The sequence below is a fragment of the Dendrobium catenatum genome, unplaced genomic scaffold (genome assembly GCF_001605985.2).
Source record: "Dendrobium catenatum unplaced genomic scaffold, ASM160598v2 fragScaff_scaffold_847, whole genome shotgun sequence".
In the NCBI taxonomy this organism is placed as follows: Eukaryota; Viridiplantae; Streptophyta; class Magnoliopsida; order Asparagales; family Orchidaceae; genus Dendrobium; species Dendrobium catenatum.
In genome coordinates this window covers 2368741-2385166 of record NW_021319309.1, presented here as the reverse complement: position 1 = coordinate 2385166, position 16426 = coordinate 2368741, and the positions used below count along the sequence as shown (strand labels likewise).

The window sequence follows — 16426 nt, the reverse complement described above, 5'->3', positions numbered from 1 at the left end:
CCCATATCCTCATCTCTAGCACTTACCTCTCTGATGGCCTCCCAATCAAACATCAAAGGAAAAGATAATGTCACTATCTGCAGCTCCCCCATACATATGGACAAGGCGTCTGCCACCTTATTCTCCACTCCTAGCCTATGCTAAATCTCAAAATCATACCCCAGCAACTTGGACAGCCACCTCTAATGCTCCTCTGTCACCATCTGCTGTTCCAGTAGGTATTTCAAGCTCCGCTGATCTATCATGACAATGAAATGCCTCCCAAGTAGGTAGGGCTGCTACTTCTAGATGGCCAAATGATGGCCATTAACTCTCTCTCTCTCTCTCTCGTAGACTAACTTCAGCCTGGCTCTAGCAATCAACACTTGGCTGAAATAGGCAATGGGCCTATGACTTTGCATAAGCACTGCACCCAACCCGTACCCAGACGCATCTGTCTCCACTATAAAGATTTGAGTGAAATCTGGTAAAGCTAGGACTGGTATTGTAGTCATAGCCTTCTTCAAGCTCTTAAATGCTGATGTGGCCGCCTCCCGCCATAGGAATCCGTCCTTCTTCAACTGCTCCGTGAGTGGTCATGCTATGGTGTTGTATCCCTTTACAAACCTTATGTAGTAACAAGTCAATCATAAGAACCCCCTCAACTCTTTCAGATTTTTTGGCACTGGTCACTTTAGCATTGCCTCAATTTTGAATTGATCTGTTGTCACCCCTTCTTTTGATACAATATGGCCCAAGTACTCTACATTGGCTTGTGCGAAGCATTACTTCTTCAAATTGGCTGTCAGCTGGTGCTCCTACAGCACCTCTAACACTTTCTTCAATTGCTTCCAGTGCTCCTCTTCCATCCTACTGTAGACTAGAATGTCATCAAAGAATACCAGTACAAATCATCTGAGATAAGGTTTGAAAACCTTATTCATAAATGCCTGGAATGTGTCCGGAGCATTGGTGGGGCCAAAAGGCATCACCAGGAACTCATAGTGTCCCTCATGAGTTCGGAAGGCAGTCTTAGGCATGCCCTCCTTCATCCGAATCTAATTGTATCCTGATTTCAAATCTATCTTGCTAAAGATCATTGTTCTACTCAATTCATCTAACAGCTCATCAATAACTAGTATAGGAAACTTCTCAGTTATAGTTTCCTTGTTGAGCATCCTGTAGTCCACACAAAATTGCCAGCTACCGTCTTTTTTTCACCAATAGAACTGGACTAGATAAGGGACTAACGCTGGGTCTGGTGATTCTTTCCTCCATCATCTCTCTAATCAACTTTTCAATTTTATCTTTCTGAAACTGAGGGTAGCGATAAGGTCGTACGCTGATGGATGACACACCTTCCCTCAAAATGATGGCATGTTCCTGCTCCCTCTGCGGTGGCAATCCCTGAGGTGGCTGAAACACCTCTTGGAATTGCTAAATCAGCAGTTGTATGGAGAGGGGGATGTCCCCTCCCTCTTCCAATCTAGCTCCCTCCAAACTGTGCAGCTCCACCAAATATCCTCCACCTGCCAACTGTATATCCCTCACCATAGTTTTAAGAGAAACCATGGTTTTGGATAGCAATGCATCTCCTTAATCACCACCTTCCTTCCATCTACCATCAACTCCATCGTGAGTGCTCCCCAATTCACTTTGGTGTCTCCCAAAGTCTGCAGCCATTTCATCCCCAGGATGACATATGCACTCCCTAGCTCCAGTGGAAGAAAATCTTCCCTCACCTGAATCCCCTGGATAGTCAGTAGCACTCTGCAAATCCCCTGGTCTTTCTCCAACTTCCCCGTACCCATCATCACCCCATAACAGCCGGTATCCACCAATTTCACTCCCAATTGATCGATGACCTAAGTGGAAATGAAATTGTGGGTAGCCCCACTATCAATCAGCACCACCACCTCCATGTCCTCTATCCCCCCCTTCACCTTCATGGTATGATTCGTAGTGAATCCTACCACTGAATTCAGAGAAATCTCAGCCATATCCAAATGCAACTTATCCTCCATCTCCTCATCTGACCCCTACTCACCTCCCTCGGATTCCTCATCATCACAGACAGTGAGAACATGAAGTGTTCGGTCATTGCACTGATGCCCTGACATATACTTCACATCGCACCTGAAGCACAACCCCTTAGCCCTCTTCTCCTACCTCTCCTTCTCTGTCAGCCGCTTGAAATTTCTCCCACTCCCTCCTCCTGTCTTCTCCTTGGCGGCCACACGACTTCCTCCTATTGATGGACCTTTAAGTGCTAGATGGATGGTCATCATCGTGTAAGTGCTCCTGCTGTTGTTACTCCTAACTCCCCTCTTCAAATTTCTCTAATTTTCAACTAACTGTACCAACTTCATGGTCTCCCCCAAGTCACGAGGCATCAGAACCTTCACTGCTGCTCGGATATCTGCCTTCAACCCCTTCATGAAGTTTCCCTCCATTACAATATCTGATAATCACTTCACCCTACTGGCCAAATGCTCAAACCGCTCTCAGTAGTCTACTACTGATCCCTCCTGTGTCAGAGCAAAGAACTGCTCATAAAAATCTCCTCCCCGATTGGTTTAGAAACTTTCTATTATTCAATCCTTGAATTCACTCAAGTTTCTGATATGTCTCCTCTGATCTCTCCACTGATATCATGACAGAGCCTTCCCTTCCAAGCACAAGCCTACCGCTGTCAACTTCTCCTCCTCTGTCAGCCCATTAACGATGAAGTATCTATCCACCTTATAAATCCACCCATACGCATCTTCTCCTTCAAATATGAACATCTTCAGCTTCCAAACCTTCTGATCGTCACCATTCCCCCATATTCTTCCATAGCTTCCCCTCTCTCAAGTGTTATGCCCTCCCCACGTCTCCCGGTCTTCCCTCCCTACCATAGCCCAAACCCCCTTCAAATTCTTCCCTTCTTTCTTCGAAATCAGCACCTCGGCGGCCATAGTATCCCTCCTGGCGTTCCCCATATCCACCTCTTTCTTCCCTCTAGACAAACTCCAGATTGAGACTTCTTCTTTCTCCTTCCATGATTTCCACCTCATCTTCCTCCCTACGGATTTCAGAATTCATGTTTTTCCCTTCCACTCCTTTTGCCACGGAAGTCGTCGTTTGGTTGTGGCTTTCGAACATCTTCTATATCATGTCCCGGAGATCGACTACTTGTCCTTCAATGGAGGAAATACTTTCTTCCACCGTTGTCTTGATTTGATTCATCTCCCCTTCAAACATTTCTTCTATAGGCATCCACCTTCATTATCCAGAGTTTGTAGATTCACAAAATCTGAATTTGGATCTCCAAAAATAGCAACTTCCCTCTTTTCTAGACCAAAAACCACTATTGGAATTTGCCAAAAACAGCCCTCCACCGGTCTCAATACTTGCTCTGATACCAATTTGATAGGAAATACTTGAGTTCGCAAGTAACCCTAATGAGAAATACTTGAGTTCGCAAGCAAACCTAACAATAATCGAAAAAAACAGTGAGAAAAATGAAGAAAATGGTGGAAGAACAATCAAACGATAACTAATCTTATAGAAAGCAAAGCGAAACAAGAACAAAGGAAAGATACAAGAGTTCCTCAATTCGAGAGGAGGATCGTCTCTCCCAAATCTCTAGACAAGAGATTCTAGAGCCCAAGCTGTCAAGAAACCCTAATTGAGAATCAATCAAAATATAATCCCTCCCTAATCCTCTCATGTTCCTTAATACAAAAGATTTTCTAATCTAATTTCCCTCCCAAGCCCTAATCGTCACCTCCTTTTAAATTTGAACTTAATTTGACAAGTGGAGCCCTCACTATGGGCAGGCAAACCCAAGTCGTCCACCTCCTGTAAACAAACTGAGCCGGCCTTTGGGCCAGCTAGCTGGACCAGTTCTGGGTGAACCAACCTAACAGACTTTGCATACGTAACCTACCAAGCCAACAAAGGAAATATCATATTAGGTGAAAAATAAGTTGATAAACTTACAAACCAAATGGTGGTTAAGAAGACGCATCTTCAAAGTATTTCTCAAAACTAAAAGTTTGTAAAGTATCCGTAGGAGAGTCAATAAGTTTGAACAAAAGAAACTCAATTTACTTAAATAAATATATGGCAAATTTCCTATGGGAAAGAGAGAAATACTTTGTCGTAAGCAAGCTTGATGTTGAGAAAATACATTGCACATCCAAAATTTATGTAGCAAATATCTTCTAAATATATCATTTAGTTTCCTTAATGATTAATAAATCATTTCTTGTGAGAAGAACATTGTCAAAATACACTGCAAAAAAAAACGTCCTTGAAAAAGAATGATGGATAAAGATATCAGGAGCTAGTGATTGGTTGTGCTAATTTGAAAACCAATAACAACAAGGACCTTTCAGAGTTTAATAAACCAAACACGTAAACTTTGTTTAAACTCAAATGACCTTTCCAAAGTTTAAAAATTTTGTTATCCCCCGAACAACATATTTGGAAGGTCGCTTTATATAAATTACTTACAAGATATCAACATAGAAAAATATTGATAACACCCTTTGTGGTAAAGGCCTACTTTGATATATAGCCAAAGATTAAAAAAAAGGCAAACAAAAGTTTAATATAGTAATCAATGAAAAAATGTCAAAATAATCAATGACATGATTGAATATGTGCACATCATTTTGCCACCAATTGGGCTTTGTAGCAAGCAATAATACCATCTCAAAGAAAATTGATAATGAAGACCCTGACATGAAATAGGCTTTACATCAGCAGGGAAGATAACCCAATCCCAAGTGTATCAAGGACATATCATATTTCAATATCCATTGCATATTTCAAGTTATGATCGAGAAATGCTTCTTCATATGTGTTGGGAAAAAAAGTAATGGAAATAAACAAGATAAAACAATGAAAAGAGAATGCTAAAAGAGAGAAATACTTTTATACATCCTGTATAAAAGTGTGTATTGTGTGATGAGCATGCTGTCTTATATTGTTCTAGAAAATAATTAGGATTTAGAAATCTTAAGTGGCAAGCATGGAAGAATGCCCAGCCATAAAAGACGATATGGAAAGGTTTTGTCAAGACAATGAGCATACATGCTAAATGAATATTTTAAGATGGATGTGTGGCAAAATAAAGATGTATATGTATTAAGAAATGGTTATATAAACGAGATAATGGGAGTAGCCTCTATTAAAAATATGGTAATGAAATTGAACATGTCAAACATATTATAGAAAATACAATCATAAGCTAAATAAAATTAGTGTTGAAAGATAAGGGTAAAAAAAGGCAAAACAAAGGTGACATGGATATAAATTACGCAAAAAGATTTGCGCAAAATTAGTTAATACCTCAAACAAGACTCAACAGGAATGATCAAAAGAGAATAAGGACTTATTAAGCTAGCCCCTAATTATTATAATGATGAATTAACAAGTAATTAGTAATGGGATTTAATTGAAGCTATGATATGGAGCCATCACTTTGGAGTTCATGCTAGTGATTTAAACATTTTTAAAAACTCTTAATTCCAAATAAAAACTATCAAATATTTGACACATGGATAGATATAAACAATATAAACTCCACCTTTAAAATGATGTCGTGGACATAGCATATAATTAAGCTAACTTATTAGCAATCGATTCCATCTCCAGAGAAATACTTAACTGGTTCTAGAGCATTGTAGAGTAATTAACATGATCGCCATATCCAACTAATTAGGGTCTACTTTATGAATCACTCTCTATCATAGTAGTGCAGATTTGCCAATTAGATTGTTTAGCAGGAACATACTTAAAAGAAAATTACCGAAATTCTACTACCCCTAACTTATAGCATCCAGTGCTTTCAATTCAAAAGTAACATAAAAATTTCAAACTAATAAATAATAGCAAAATTAAATATGTTAAATTTGAGATTTTTTTCAGGAGGAAGCATGAAAGCATAATATCTTCAACTAGATTTGCTGCGCTGCATCAGTGATGTAGACAAAGGGGGGGTCAAATCAAACCCAAAAAAAATTTGATTTTGACTTCCCTTGAGCTTGCTAGCTCATTAATTTTTGAGCTAAGATTTAGCTCATTATGAGCTGGTTTTTAGTTCATTAATTGAACTAAGAGTTAGCTCATTATGAGCTATGTTTTTAGATCATTTATTAATTTATTAGTAGCTCATTATTTTGTCTCATCTCCTTCCCCTTGTCTATTCGTTTCCGTGGTTGGCTCTTGGGTTCCTGTGCCTTGGCTCCTTGGTTCTCACGGCTGCCTCCTTGGTTCCCACGGCTGCCTCCTTGGTTCTTGCAGTTGCCTCTTCGGGTTCTGCCTGGGCTGTTTTCCCGTAGCAGCTGGGGGGCTTTTTCCGTGGAATTGATGCCCTGTTTCCTGTGCAATGTTGGGTTGTTGCTTGAAGGTTTTTGGGCTGCTGTTTGAAGGGTTTTTGGGCTGCTGTTTGAAGGACTTTTGGGCTACTGTTTGGTGACTTTTGGGCTGCTATTTTGGAGTAACTTTTGGCCTTCTATCTTCCTATTTTAATTAGCTTTTAATTAAGGTTTTGGGGCTGTTTGTATTCCCCTCTCATGCCTATATATAGTGTAGTTTTGGAATGTTTTAAAGAAATGATATAAGTTAATTTTTGAAATGTAAACCTGCGGGTTTTTGGAAAAGCTTGCGAGCTTTGTCCACTTCTTCTTCTTCTATCTCTTGGGGAGACTTGCGAGTTCTTTCCACCCTTCGTCTTGGCTTCTAACCTCTTCTTCTATCCGCAAGTGCCACCTCACCTGTATCCTTCTTCTCTTGGAAAGCAAGTTTAGGGTGTCTTGTTTGAGTCAAGTTTGTAAGAGTCTTTGTTTGTAAGTCGTTTTAATTTTAAGAGTTGTAAGTCTTTCATTTTATATAAGTAAAGTTAGTTTTGTCTTCTTTTTAGTCTTTTATGCTTTTATTTAATCTAGAAGGGTAGTCTTATTGTGATCAAAAATTTGGGGCCCTCTCCCAAATTTTTGATTGCACCAATCAGTCCAATGAAACTAAATTTGCTCAAGGGATAGCTTACCATCTAGTGTTTGTGCATCAACCACAATGAAGTTCACTTTTCCAGCTGAGAAATGATAGTTTCTTGCTCCAAATTCCTTCTCATAACGGTCAATGACCTATAACAAAAATATCCAAAGAACTTATCTTTAACTAACGAAGTTCAGAGAAAAATAATAATAATAACAAGCCTCTATGGATGAAGTTACAATCACAAGTATGATTAACAGTTACATTAGTGCGAATCACATATTATAAATATGAGATTTCTTTAATAGATCCAGTATTTGAGAGAAAAAAATATAGCAGTAGATTTCTTTCAATATATATTCACTTTATACTAAAACCTGCATGATCCTATGTTGTCTAAGTGGTTGCCTATTCATATATCACATAAATCAAGAGCAATGTATATTGAACAGGATCACAAGGCCTTCCTACTCACACATAGTGGTAATAAATAAGCCAAGCTTGAGCGAGCTCACAATCTACTCCTATTTTGCTCGTTCAAAAATTTGTTTATTCCAGATTGGCTTGTGTTCAAAATTGTTTGTTAATATGATGTTAGAGTTCAATTCAGCTTGTTTTTAACGAGCCCATTAGGCTCCTTTTGGCTCGAATTAGCTCAAACTTTTAAATAATGCATAATTTTTATAAATAAAGCATAAAAAATGAATATATAATATGCATATATTTAAAATCAAAACAATTAATCAAGTAAGCAGGCCAATCAAGCCAAATTTATTTTCTCATTAAGTAAATTTACCCATCAATTTTTAGCCCAAAATCATACCACAAAAGGCCAGCCCTTCATCAAGCTTAGCATTGACAACCTAATACACTTATTACAACAAAAAAAATGAAAATGAAGCATGACTGGAAAGGAGGAGAGGGAACGACCTGGTCACTAACCAAACGACAATATGGGGTCACTAATGCATGTACCTAGGACGAGGAGGTTGACCCATCTTATGATTTGAACCCTAAGATTCCCAATAAGGGATTTCATAGCCTTTACCCCCTTAAAGCTTAGTTTGGCAATGCTAACTTGGCTCCCACAGGTATACTAGGTTCTGTGAGAGATTCGAGGGCCAAGAAAGGCCTAATGAGGGGGGCAAGGGCCAAGATAGGCCGAGAGAGAGATGTGAGAGCTAAGAGAAAGTGTGGCTAGCCTACGAGCCCATAGGTGAGGATCGCAATAGTTTTAGATAAAAGAGCAAGAGAGAGAATGTAAAGAGGATTGCAGCCTACAGGTTTTCTATACCTAGGGTTTTTAGGAATCCTAAATCTCGGCCATTTGATCTGATCCAATAGTTGAGATTCTTGATATTTCTCTATTCTTAAAGGCAAACTAATTATTAAGAAAGATTTTAATGATTTTGTTCTACTGATAAATTAACTAATCTTAAAATACATATAAAACATATACTTCTTTATTTATTTTGAGCCAAAATGAGTTGAACATGATCGACCAGGGGTCTGTTTGTGTTCTACTTGTTCAAATATCTAGCTTTAAGTATATATTTGTGTTCAGTTCACTTATTTAACAAACAAAGTGAACATGAACTACTTAGTTAGTTGAACACAATCTATTCATGAACAACAAGCTTTTTTAATAGCCCTCCCGACACATTTCGAATATATATTACTAATTTTTCTTTTGAATCTTATATGAACGATGCAAACGGAAGTGCCAGCTAGATCCATATAACATATACTAAATAGTTATATGGCACATAAAAAATGACAAACTAATTTGGGGCAAATTAAATTAAACATAAATCAATATGAAAAACTCATACAAATTAATTTGAGCTATGTTATTCCAAATAGCAATTTAATTTTTAATAATTGAAAGTTTTTGGAAAAATAATATCATCTCAGCTCTTAACCGTACAAACAAGACACAGGAAATTCAACAATGAATAAAATGGGCCTAGGTGCAATCCTAAAAAAATTGTCATATGGTCAAATAATTTTGTGGGGTCCTTGCACATCAATTACAGTAAAATTTTCTTGCAAAAGATAATAAGCAAATTACTAGAGCCAATTCAAGATCTGAAGAAGAGAAAATTCATGTCTCATCACACACCATAACACAATAACCCAGAGAGGGATACTCGGTACATTACACAGCATGTCTATCCGCATTGACATGCTAGATGCTTGCTCTTTTGCTTTTCCAAAGAAAAGATTCGAGCACATTTTGATAACTTTGGCCAATCACAGACATGTGTCTTACAAGAATTAGATAACATAAGTTGTAATACTTAGTTGAATTACAAAACTATTATATTTTAATTTCTCTCGCATCCTTCCTCTCTAGCAACATCAAAGAGTTGTTACTTGGTATATTCTTAAATATGAGCATAACTATTTGTTGACCTCAATACTAATATCGTGGCCGAGTCAACGCACACTGTGAGCTCTGAAAGTTAAAGAGCGTGACATCACGCAAAACTTACCCGACGCGCATTGATCGAAAATCCAAATTGCTGAAATGACCTCTATTCGTGAAACAGACAACGCCAAGACATCCGAGCAATGGAAACAGCCAAGATTGACACTGATATTGGTCGAGTTGTCGATCAATGAAAAATCATAATTTTGCACATGTGAATCGAGACAGTATTGATTAGCATGACAATAACAATATGTCGACCAAGTTGAGGCACAATTAATTAAAAAAAATCATACTAATTTAATATTTAAAATTAATTACAAATAGTAATAAAAAAACCTAAACCACCACTTAAACCCTCATACTCACTCCCTCATACACTTATGTCCCTCGCGACTTATGCACGAAACTCACTCGCCCAACCCTTTCCCCCCCTCTCGATTCTCTCTTGCATGCCAAAGTCCCCCCGCCGATGTCGCCGTGTTGACTCAAGAAAAATTACACGAATGCATGAATCCCGCTTTGCAGCCGTAGGATTCCATTTCTCTTAAGTCAGATTATAGTTAACCAGATTTCCCCTGAGGGTAGGCACTCATAGTTAATTACCCCTCTTACTACGTAAGAAAGAACTCTTGATTAAGAATGAATAATTTTTAGGTATTTAGTCTCAATTATGGGGAAAATGAAGGTAAACCCGATCAAGATCCCATGATTCCGTCGTCCCGGGTATACCGTAGATTTCAATCTACCAACATTAACAATCATTGACCTTAGTGTCCAGGGAATATGATTAGCATCCATGTGTTGCATCCTCTCAGGGATCCCGAGTAGACTGAAGTGGTTAAATGTGAGTTTTAATTTTTTTTTAACGTTTTGGGATTTACTTCTATTAGAATACCCAAAAATTAATTTAGCCTGGATTTATGACTTCGTTTAAAAGTAACTCAGGAGTTGGATTAGAGTGGGTCTTATGGCTTCTTTAGGAAGTAGCCTGAATATTTAGATTTAGGTTGGGACTTTACTTTCGTAGAAAGTAGCCCGGGTATTTGGATTTAGATTGGGATTTACGGCTTTCGTAGAAAGTAACCTAGAAGTTTGGATTGGAGTGGGTCTTATGACTTCTTTAAGAAGTAACCCAGGTATTTAGATTTAGGTTGGGACTTACGGCTTTCATAAAAAGTAGCCCTGGGCTTTAATTTTGGAATGGGGCTTACTGCTCTATTTATGAGTTGCCCAAGGATGGGTCTTACAACCTAACTCTACAGCAAGGCTGTCCGGAGGTTTTAAATTATTTGGATAGGACTTATGGCTTCTCTTAGAAAGTAGCCTAAAAAAGGGTGGCTCTTATAACTTAATCATTTAGATTAAGATGCTCATATGTTTAAATTTGATTATTTGGGATTTACGATCATTGCTATTTATTTAACAATTTTCCTAAAACGTGGGTCTTATGGCTTCACTTAAAAGTTGCTCGATAGTGGGTCTTACAACCTAACCCTATAGGATAGGATGCCCGAGTGAGGGATCTCGGGTTGTATTATTATCTAAACGTTTATCTCAGAGGTCGGACTTACGACTTCTATTAGAAGTGGCCAAGGATTTTTATTTGGGGGTTAGGAGTTAGGTCAATTTTACCTAAAACTTTCCCCTAAAATCGGGCTTACTGCTTTCCTACGAAAATTGCCGGGTAATGGGTCTTACAACCAAATTCTTATAAACAAGGAAGCCCAAATGTTTTAAATTTGATTGTTTGTTTGTTGAGTTGACAGTGTTTTGTTTTGAGAGGTTTGACACTTGCGTTAGTGTTTTACTTGTTCTGTGCTCGTAGTCTTTTTCCTACTACAGTAGTCTACTACTCTACCCATTTTTTTAGCATTGTTGCTCTACTAGCTTTTTCGTACTTAGCTTTTCTTGCTTCCCAGAACGTTTGTGTTACTAGTAGTTAGATTTATTATTTTTAATCTGTGTTGATTTAATTTATTTATGATGCACTGATTCTTGTTTGTTTATTTGCAGGTACATGGTACTAGCATCGATTTAGGGAACTCACAGATAATCATAGAAGCCACTGCAGAGTGTTGAGAGTTTTAATTTGTGTTTTGGTTGGAATGTTGAGTTGAAGTTTGTTCCATTTAGAGAGTTTGAGATCTTTGAGAGCAATTTGTACAAGGAATTTGGAGAGTTTGAGAGTTTTGGAGAGTTAATAATCAATGTTATATATGCCATTTAGTGGAAACTTCCCTTCCCCATCCTCCTTTTATTTATTGTATTTTTATTTTAAAATTGCTCCAATTGCTTAATTAAAAATGCTTTAGAATTTTAACTCAAATTTTAAATTACTTTTATATTTAAATTACTTTAGATTTTTAAACAATTCGGATTTACAAAAGTTCCCATATTTTAAAACTCTCAATTTTTTTTAATGCTCTCGAATAATCAATTTAATTTAATTTGTCAATCAATTGATTTAAATTAATAAAATTTAATTAGTTTTAATTTTAATTAGTTTTAACCAAATAATTTTTTCAATTAATTAATTTTCATTAATTGAAAATAACTAATTAAAGTTCACTCATTTCTCCAATTATTTCAAAACAGATTTTTAGGAAATTTCGGCAGCCTCCCGACGTCTCCTCCCCACCGAGAAAGAAATCGAGATGGCACTGCCATAATTTCTTCCTACCCGGACCTAAGGTCGACGGCGTAGGATCTTCGAATTTGAACCATACCACCAGGATCTGAGATCGACTGTGTAGGGACTTCGAATTAAAACTATCTCGGTCAGATCTAATATACTTCGGCCCGGGGTCTTCAAATTTAAAATCATATGCCCGGATTAAAAATCAAGCGCAGGTCTTCGAATTTTAAAACCATTAGCCCAGATCTATAAGATTGATGGCCCAGGTCTTTGTTGACCTCTAAACAATAACCAAAGGAATGAAAGGGAGAAGAAAGCAACGCAGAAATCCTATGGCACATACCCATCGGATCCACGAAAGCCTCCGCGAATCCTGCCGTTCGGCGCCGTCTGTGTCGTTTCTCCGAAAAATATGCGGAAATCCTGCCTAAATCCTGCGAACCGCTTCGATCGCCTCCCATTCGCGACTATAAAACGAAGCCGATCACCCAGCTTCTTCGGACACACACGAGCTCCCGATCCCAACTCTCGTAGCTCCTTCCACGCTCGACTTCTCCTCCCATACGACCCTTCCTCCCAACCGAGCTCCACACACGACTCTCGACCGAAGCTCACTCAACACAGGCGAACACCTCTCCATTCGCTGCTCCTCCGATCTCCACTCTCTGCCTCTAAGACGACGGGAAGCTCACGATCGAGCTCCCGTCGATCTCCTCCTTCCTCCAAACCCACGATCACAAACCTCTGCCCCGATCAACCTCACGGCCTCCTACTCTTACTCGATCTCCCTTACGCCCGTAGCCTCCCATCCGACGAAGCTCCACTTCCAACCTCCATTTTCCTGTGCCGACCCCAAGCCGAGAGACCTCCGATCCCAAGCTCCCCTTCCGTCCAGAGAGAGAGAGAGAGAGAGCGAGATAGAAAACCCTTACCTTACGCCGATCCTCTGCCGTTCGCACCTATCCCGATCTCCCTTGCTCTCTGTCCGACCCACCTCACGCCGACGCCAAGCCCCTTTGCCCTAGCCTCTCCCTCTGCCTTGCTCCTTCAGCGACATCTTCTTCCTGTAGGATCGGAAGTTACTTCATTTTGATCGGAAGTAACCGCAGGAGCTCGCTGGCTTGAAGGTAACCATCTCCCTCTCGCGCGCTTTTCGGCCAAATCCCGTGAAACAGAGAAAGAGGAGGGGGGAAATTTTATTTATTTTTATTATTATTATTATTATTATTATCGGAAGTTACTTCATTTTGATCGGAAGTAACCGCAGGAGCTCGCTGGCTTGAAGGTAACCATCTCCCTCTCGCGCGCTTCTCGGCCAAATCCCGTGAAACAGAGAAAGAGGAAGGGGGGAAATTTTATTTATTATTATTATTATTATTATTATTATTATTATTATTATTATTATTATTATTATTATTATTATTATTATTATTATTATTATTATTATTATTATTATTATTATTATTATAATTATTATAATTATTATTGTTTAATTTTAATAATTTTAAATTAATTAAAAAAATATTAGTTATAATTAACTTATTCTAATTATAATTAATTATCATAATATTATTTAATTATTATTAATTAATTTAAAATATAATTAGTTAATTATATTTAATTACTTTAATTATCATTAATTAATAATAACCATAATCATTTATAATTAATTTATTTTAATTATGAATGATTATTTTATATTATTAATTAATTAATAATTATTAGTAATTAAACATAATTAGTTAAATTAATTATATTTTAAATATTTAATCATAATTAAATAATAATGATTATAATTAGTTATAATTAAATTTAATTATAACTAATCCCTTTTTTAAAAAAAATAATTCTTTAATTTAAAAAAATCCTGTCCCTCCACTCTTACCGTCGCATACGCGTCAGGCCGAGCAAACCACAGCACGGCTTTGCCTATGAGCGTTGGATCGGAGGGGAACCGATGCGGACACCTACGACGAGGTAGTAGCGATGAGCGACTCCATCGATCCGTTGCTGCCAACCCGACGGACACTTGCCAAAGGTATAAGCTCCTAAACTCTAAACTCGAGAACCATTCCTGGCGCTTGCAACGCGGCGAACGACCAACTCATGCCGGGCTTTTCTCTAGCGTGGTGAGAAGGGAATTGATTGTGTGCGATGCTTCGCATGCGAGAAGGGTAATCAAAACCCCTATTTCGGAGTTAGCGGGCGGACCGGAAAACCAACTCATGACGCTTTTCTCTAGCCGTGGTGGGAAGGGAAACCCGGTGCGACGCCCACAACGAATGGGGTCAAAATATAAAATTGCTTAATTTAAACCGGTGCCCGCAACGCCATGCACGGCCGTTCTCTGGGCGTGGTTGGGAATATAAAATAATTACGCGACGGTGTCCTCTTCTGAGGGCACACTACCTCCGTGCACGCTTTTCTCTAGCCGTTGGCGAGGAGGCCCAGTTTTCAGTGTAGTTTTTCACCCTAAACGGGGAGAGCTCGGAAGCTGCCAAAAGTTTCGGGCGTATATATTTCCCAAATTCGATTTTTACTTGAACAATGTTGGAGCTTACTGGACGAGTTGGGATTGGATTGATCCATTATAGATTAATACAATACTTAAAATCTCAATAACTACAGCAAACAAATCCAATTTTTAAGCATAAAAGGAATGGCTTGAATCGTTACGAAGGACTGAAAAATTCCTCAACAGCCCTGTTCTTTGGACTTCATAACGAAAAGTGCAATTGAAAAAAGATATCTAAACAACTCGCAGTCTATGAACAACTTTGTACCTAAAATAGAAAAATGTGCAAGGTTGCTAACAATTTCCAAACTACAAAACCATTAACTTGAGTATGCGAGATATCGATGAACTTGTGTGTAAGAAGTAGTCTTGAATTTAGTGTTCATTGATGACTCAATATGCTTATATCGAGAACTCTCGTAAAGTGATGTTGAAAATCAAAACAATAGCGATTGACTTGCGATATATTTTTTTAGATTATAATAAAACCGTTATTGCAGTCACTTCTTCTCCTCCCCACCATCGATGAAAGACTAAAAACTAATATTTACGTGGCCCCCGTTGTTTGTGAGGACCTCACTTGTAGGCGAACAATAAGATGCTATGAACAACTTTATCGGTTGACTTTTGTTCGTATGATGGAGACGACTTTCGAGCTTAATTGTCGTTTAAGGTCTGGACACCAGATAGTAGAGCCACGTAAATTCAATTGACCTATTTCTTCCTTATTTCAGAGGATAAAATGACTTAGTGAAAGCTATAAATTTATAATTTAAATTATGTGGGTAGACAGGGATAAGACTTTGAGTTATTAACACTCTAAGTGCTGTTAATAGAGCATAAATTAAATATGTGAACAAGACATTGGACTCAAAATAGATATCGTTACTCTCAACTCAAAGTGAATCATATATTAAGATTCATATATGACATAATCAAACGTAATAATGATAGTATTATATGATGTTAGATTATCAACTAGATTCTCTCTAGCATAGGAAATATTTAGATATGGAATATCCCAAATAGCATTCATATGCAATATTGTAGTGTGACTACGTTATAATGATTCTCTATTGGAGTTGATTTGTAAGAATTTGAAAAACTGTCAAAACATGAACCAAAACACGTTCAGGACGCATCCATGGATTGATTGTGCGACGTCTGGAGGACAGTCTCGGCAGTAATCGAGTTCACAGGCTACTACACAACAAGACGTCGAAGCTTGGTATGCATAGTTTCTCCACGTTGACGTATGGGTAAGGTAGACAATAGTTCAGACTAAATATTTTCCTTCGATTCAAGGGACTTCATTATTATGTTTAGTGATAATGTGTAATAGATACTCTAATATAATTTTTCTCATATGTAATATAGATTATTTGATAGATTTTTTACATATGCCGTTTTTCAAAATTCAAAATTGCATCACTTGGAACATGTACAAAATATTTAGAGGAACTAGAAATCAATTCGAAAATTTGCAGCGAGTGAGAATGTACTCAAAATAATCTTTGAATTGAGTAGGATAACACATTCAATTTAGCATCATGTATTTCTAATAAATCTTAATACATGTAGCGCTCAAATGGTGTGGTATTTTCTATCTCCTGGGCTCTCACTGTCTAGCCTTACGACTCCTCTTGCTTATACGTTGATCTTCTTCTTCTGATATTCCCTTCCCCATGTATCCTACTTCTTTCTTACTCAATTACAAAGAAGAATATCCCCTGGTTTATATTATTTTGATGGATGAATTTACGCAACTAAAATCCCTTGGTGAACTTTAGGAGGAAGAGATAAGGGTTATAAACAGTAAGATAGAATCAATGATGGACAGATTGGGATAAGAGCCATAATTAACTCGTTACAAAGA

At 37.9% G+C, this 16426-nt stretch overlaps 1 protein-coding gene across 2 annotated transcripts in view; it reads right to left on the bottom strand.

Moving 5' to 3' along the window:
* Positions 1 to 16426, bottom strand: part of LOC110113628 (uncharacterized protein C630.12) — a 52967-nt gene that overhangs the window by 7993 nt on the left and 28548 nt on the right. For both annotated transcript variants that reach the window (XM_020846280.2, XM_028696824.1), the window contains exon 5: positions 7019 to 7115. In XM_020846280.2, the coding sequence (XP_020701939.1) occupies positions 7019 to 7115 (97 nt within the window). The remainder of the gene's footprint in view (positions 1 to 7018; positions 7116 to 16426) is intronic.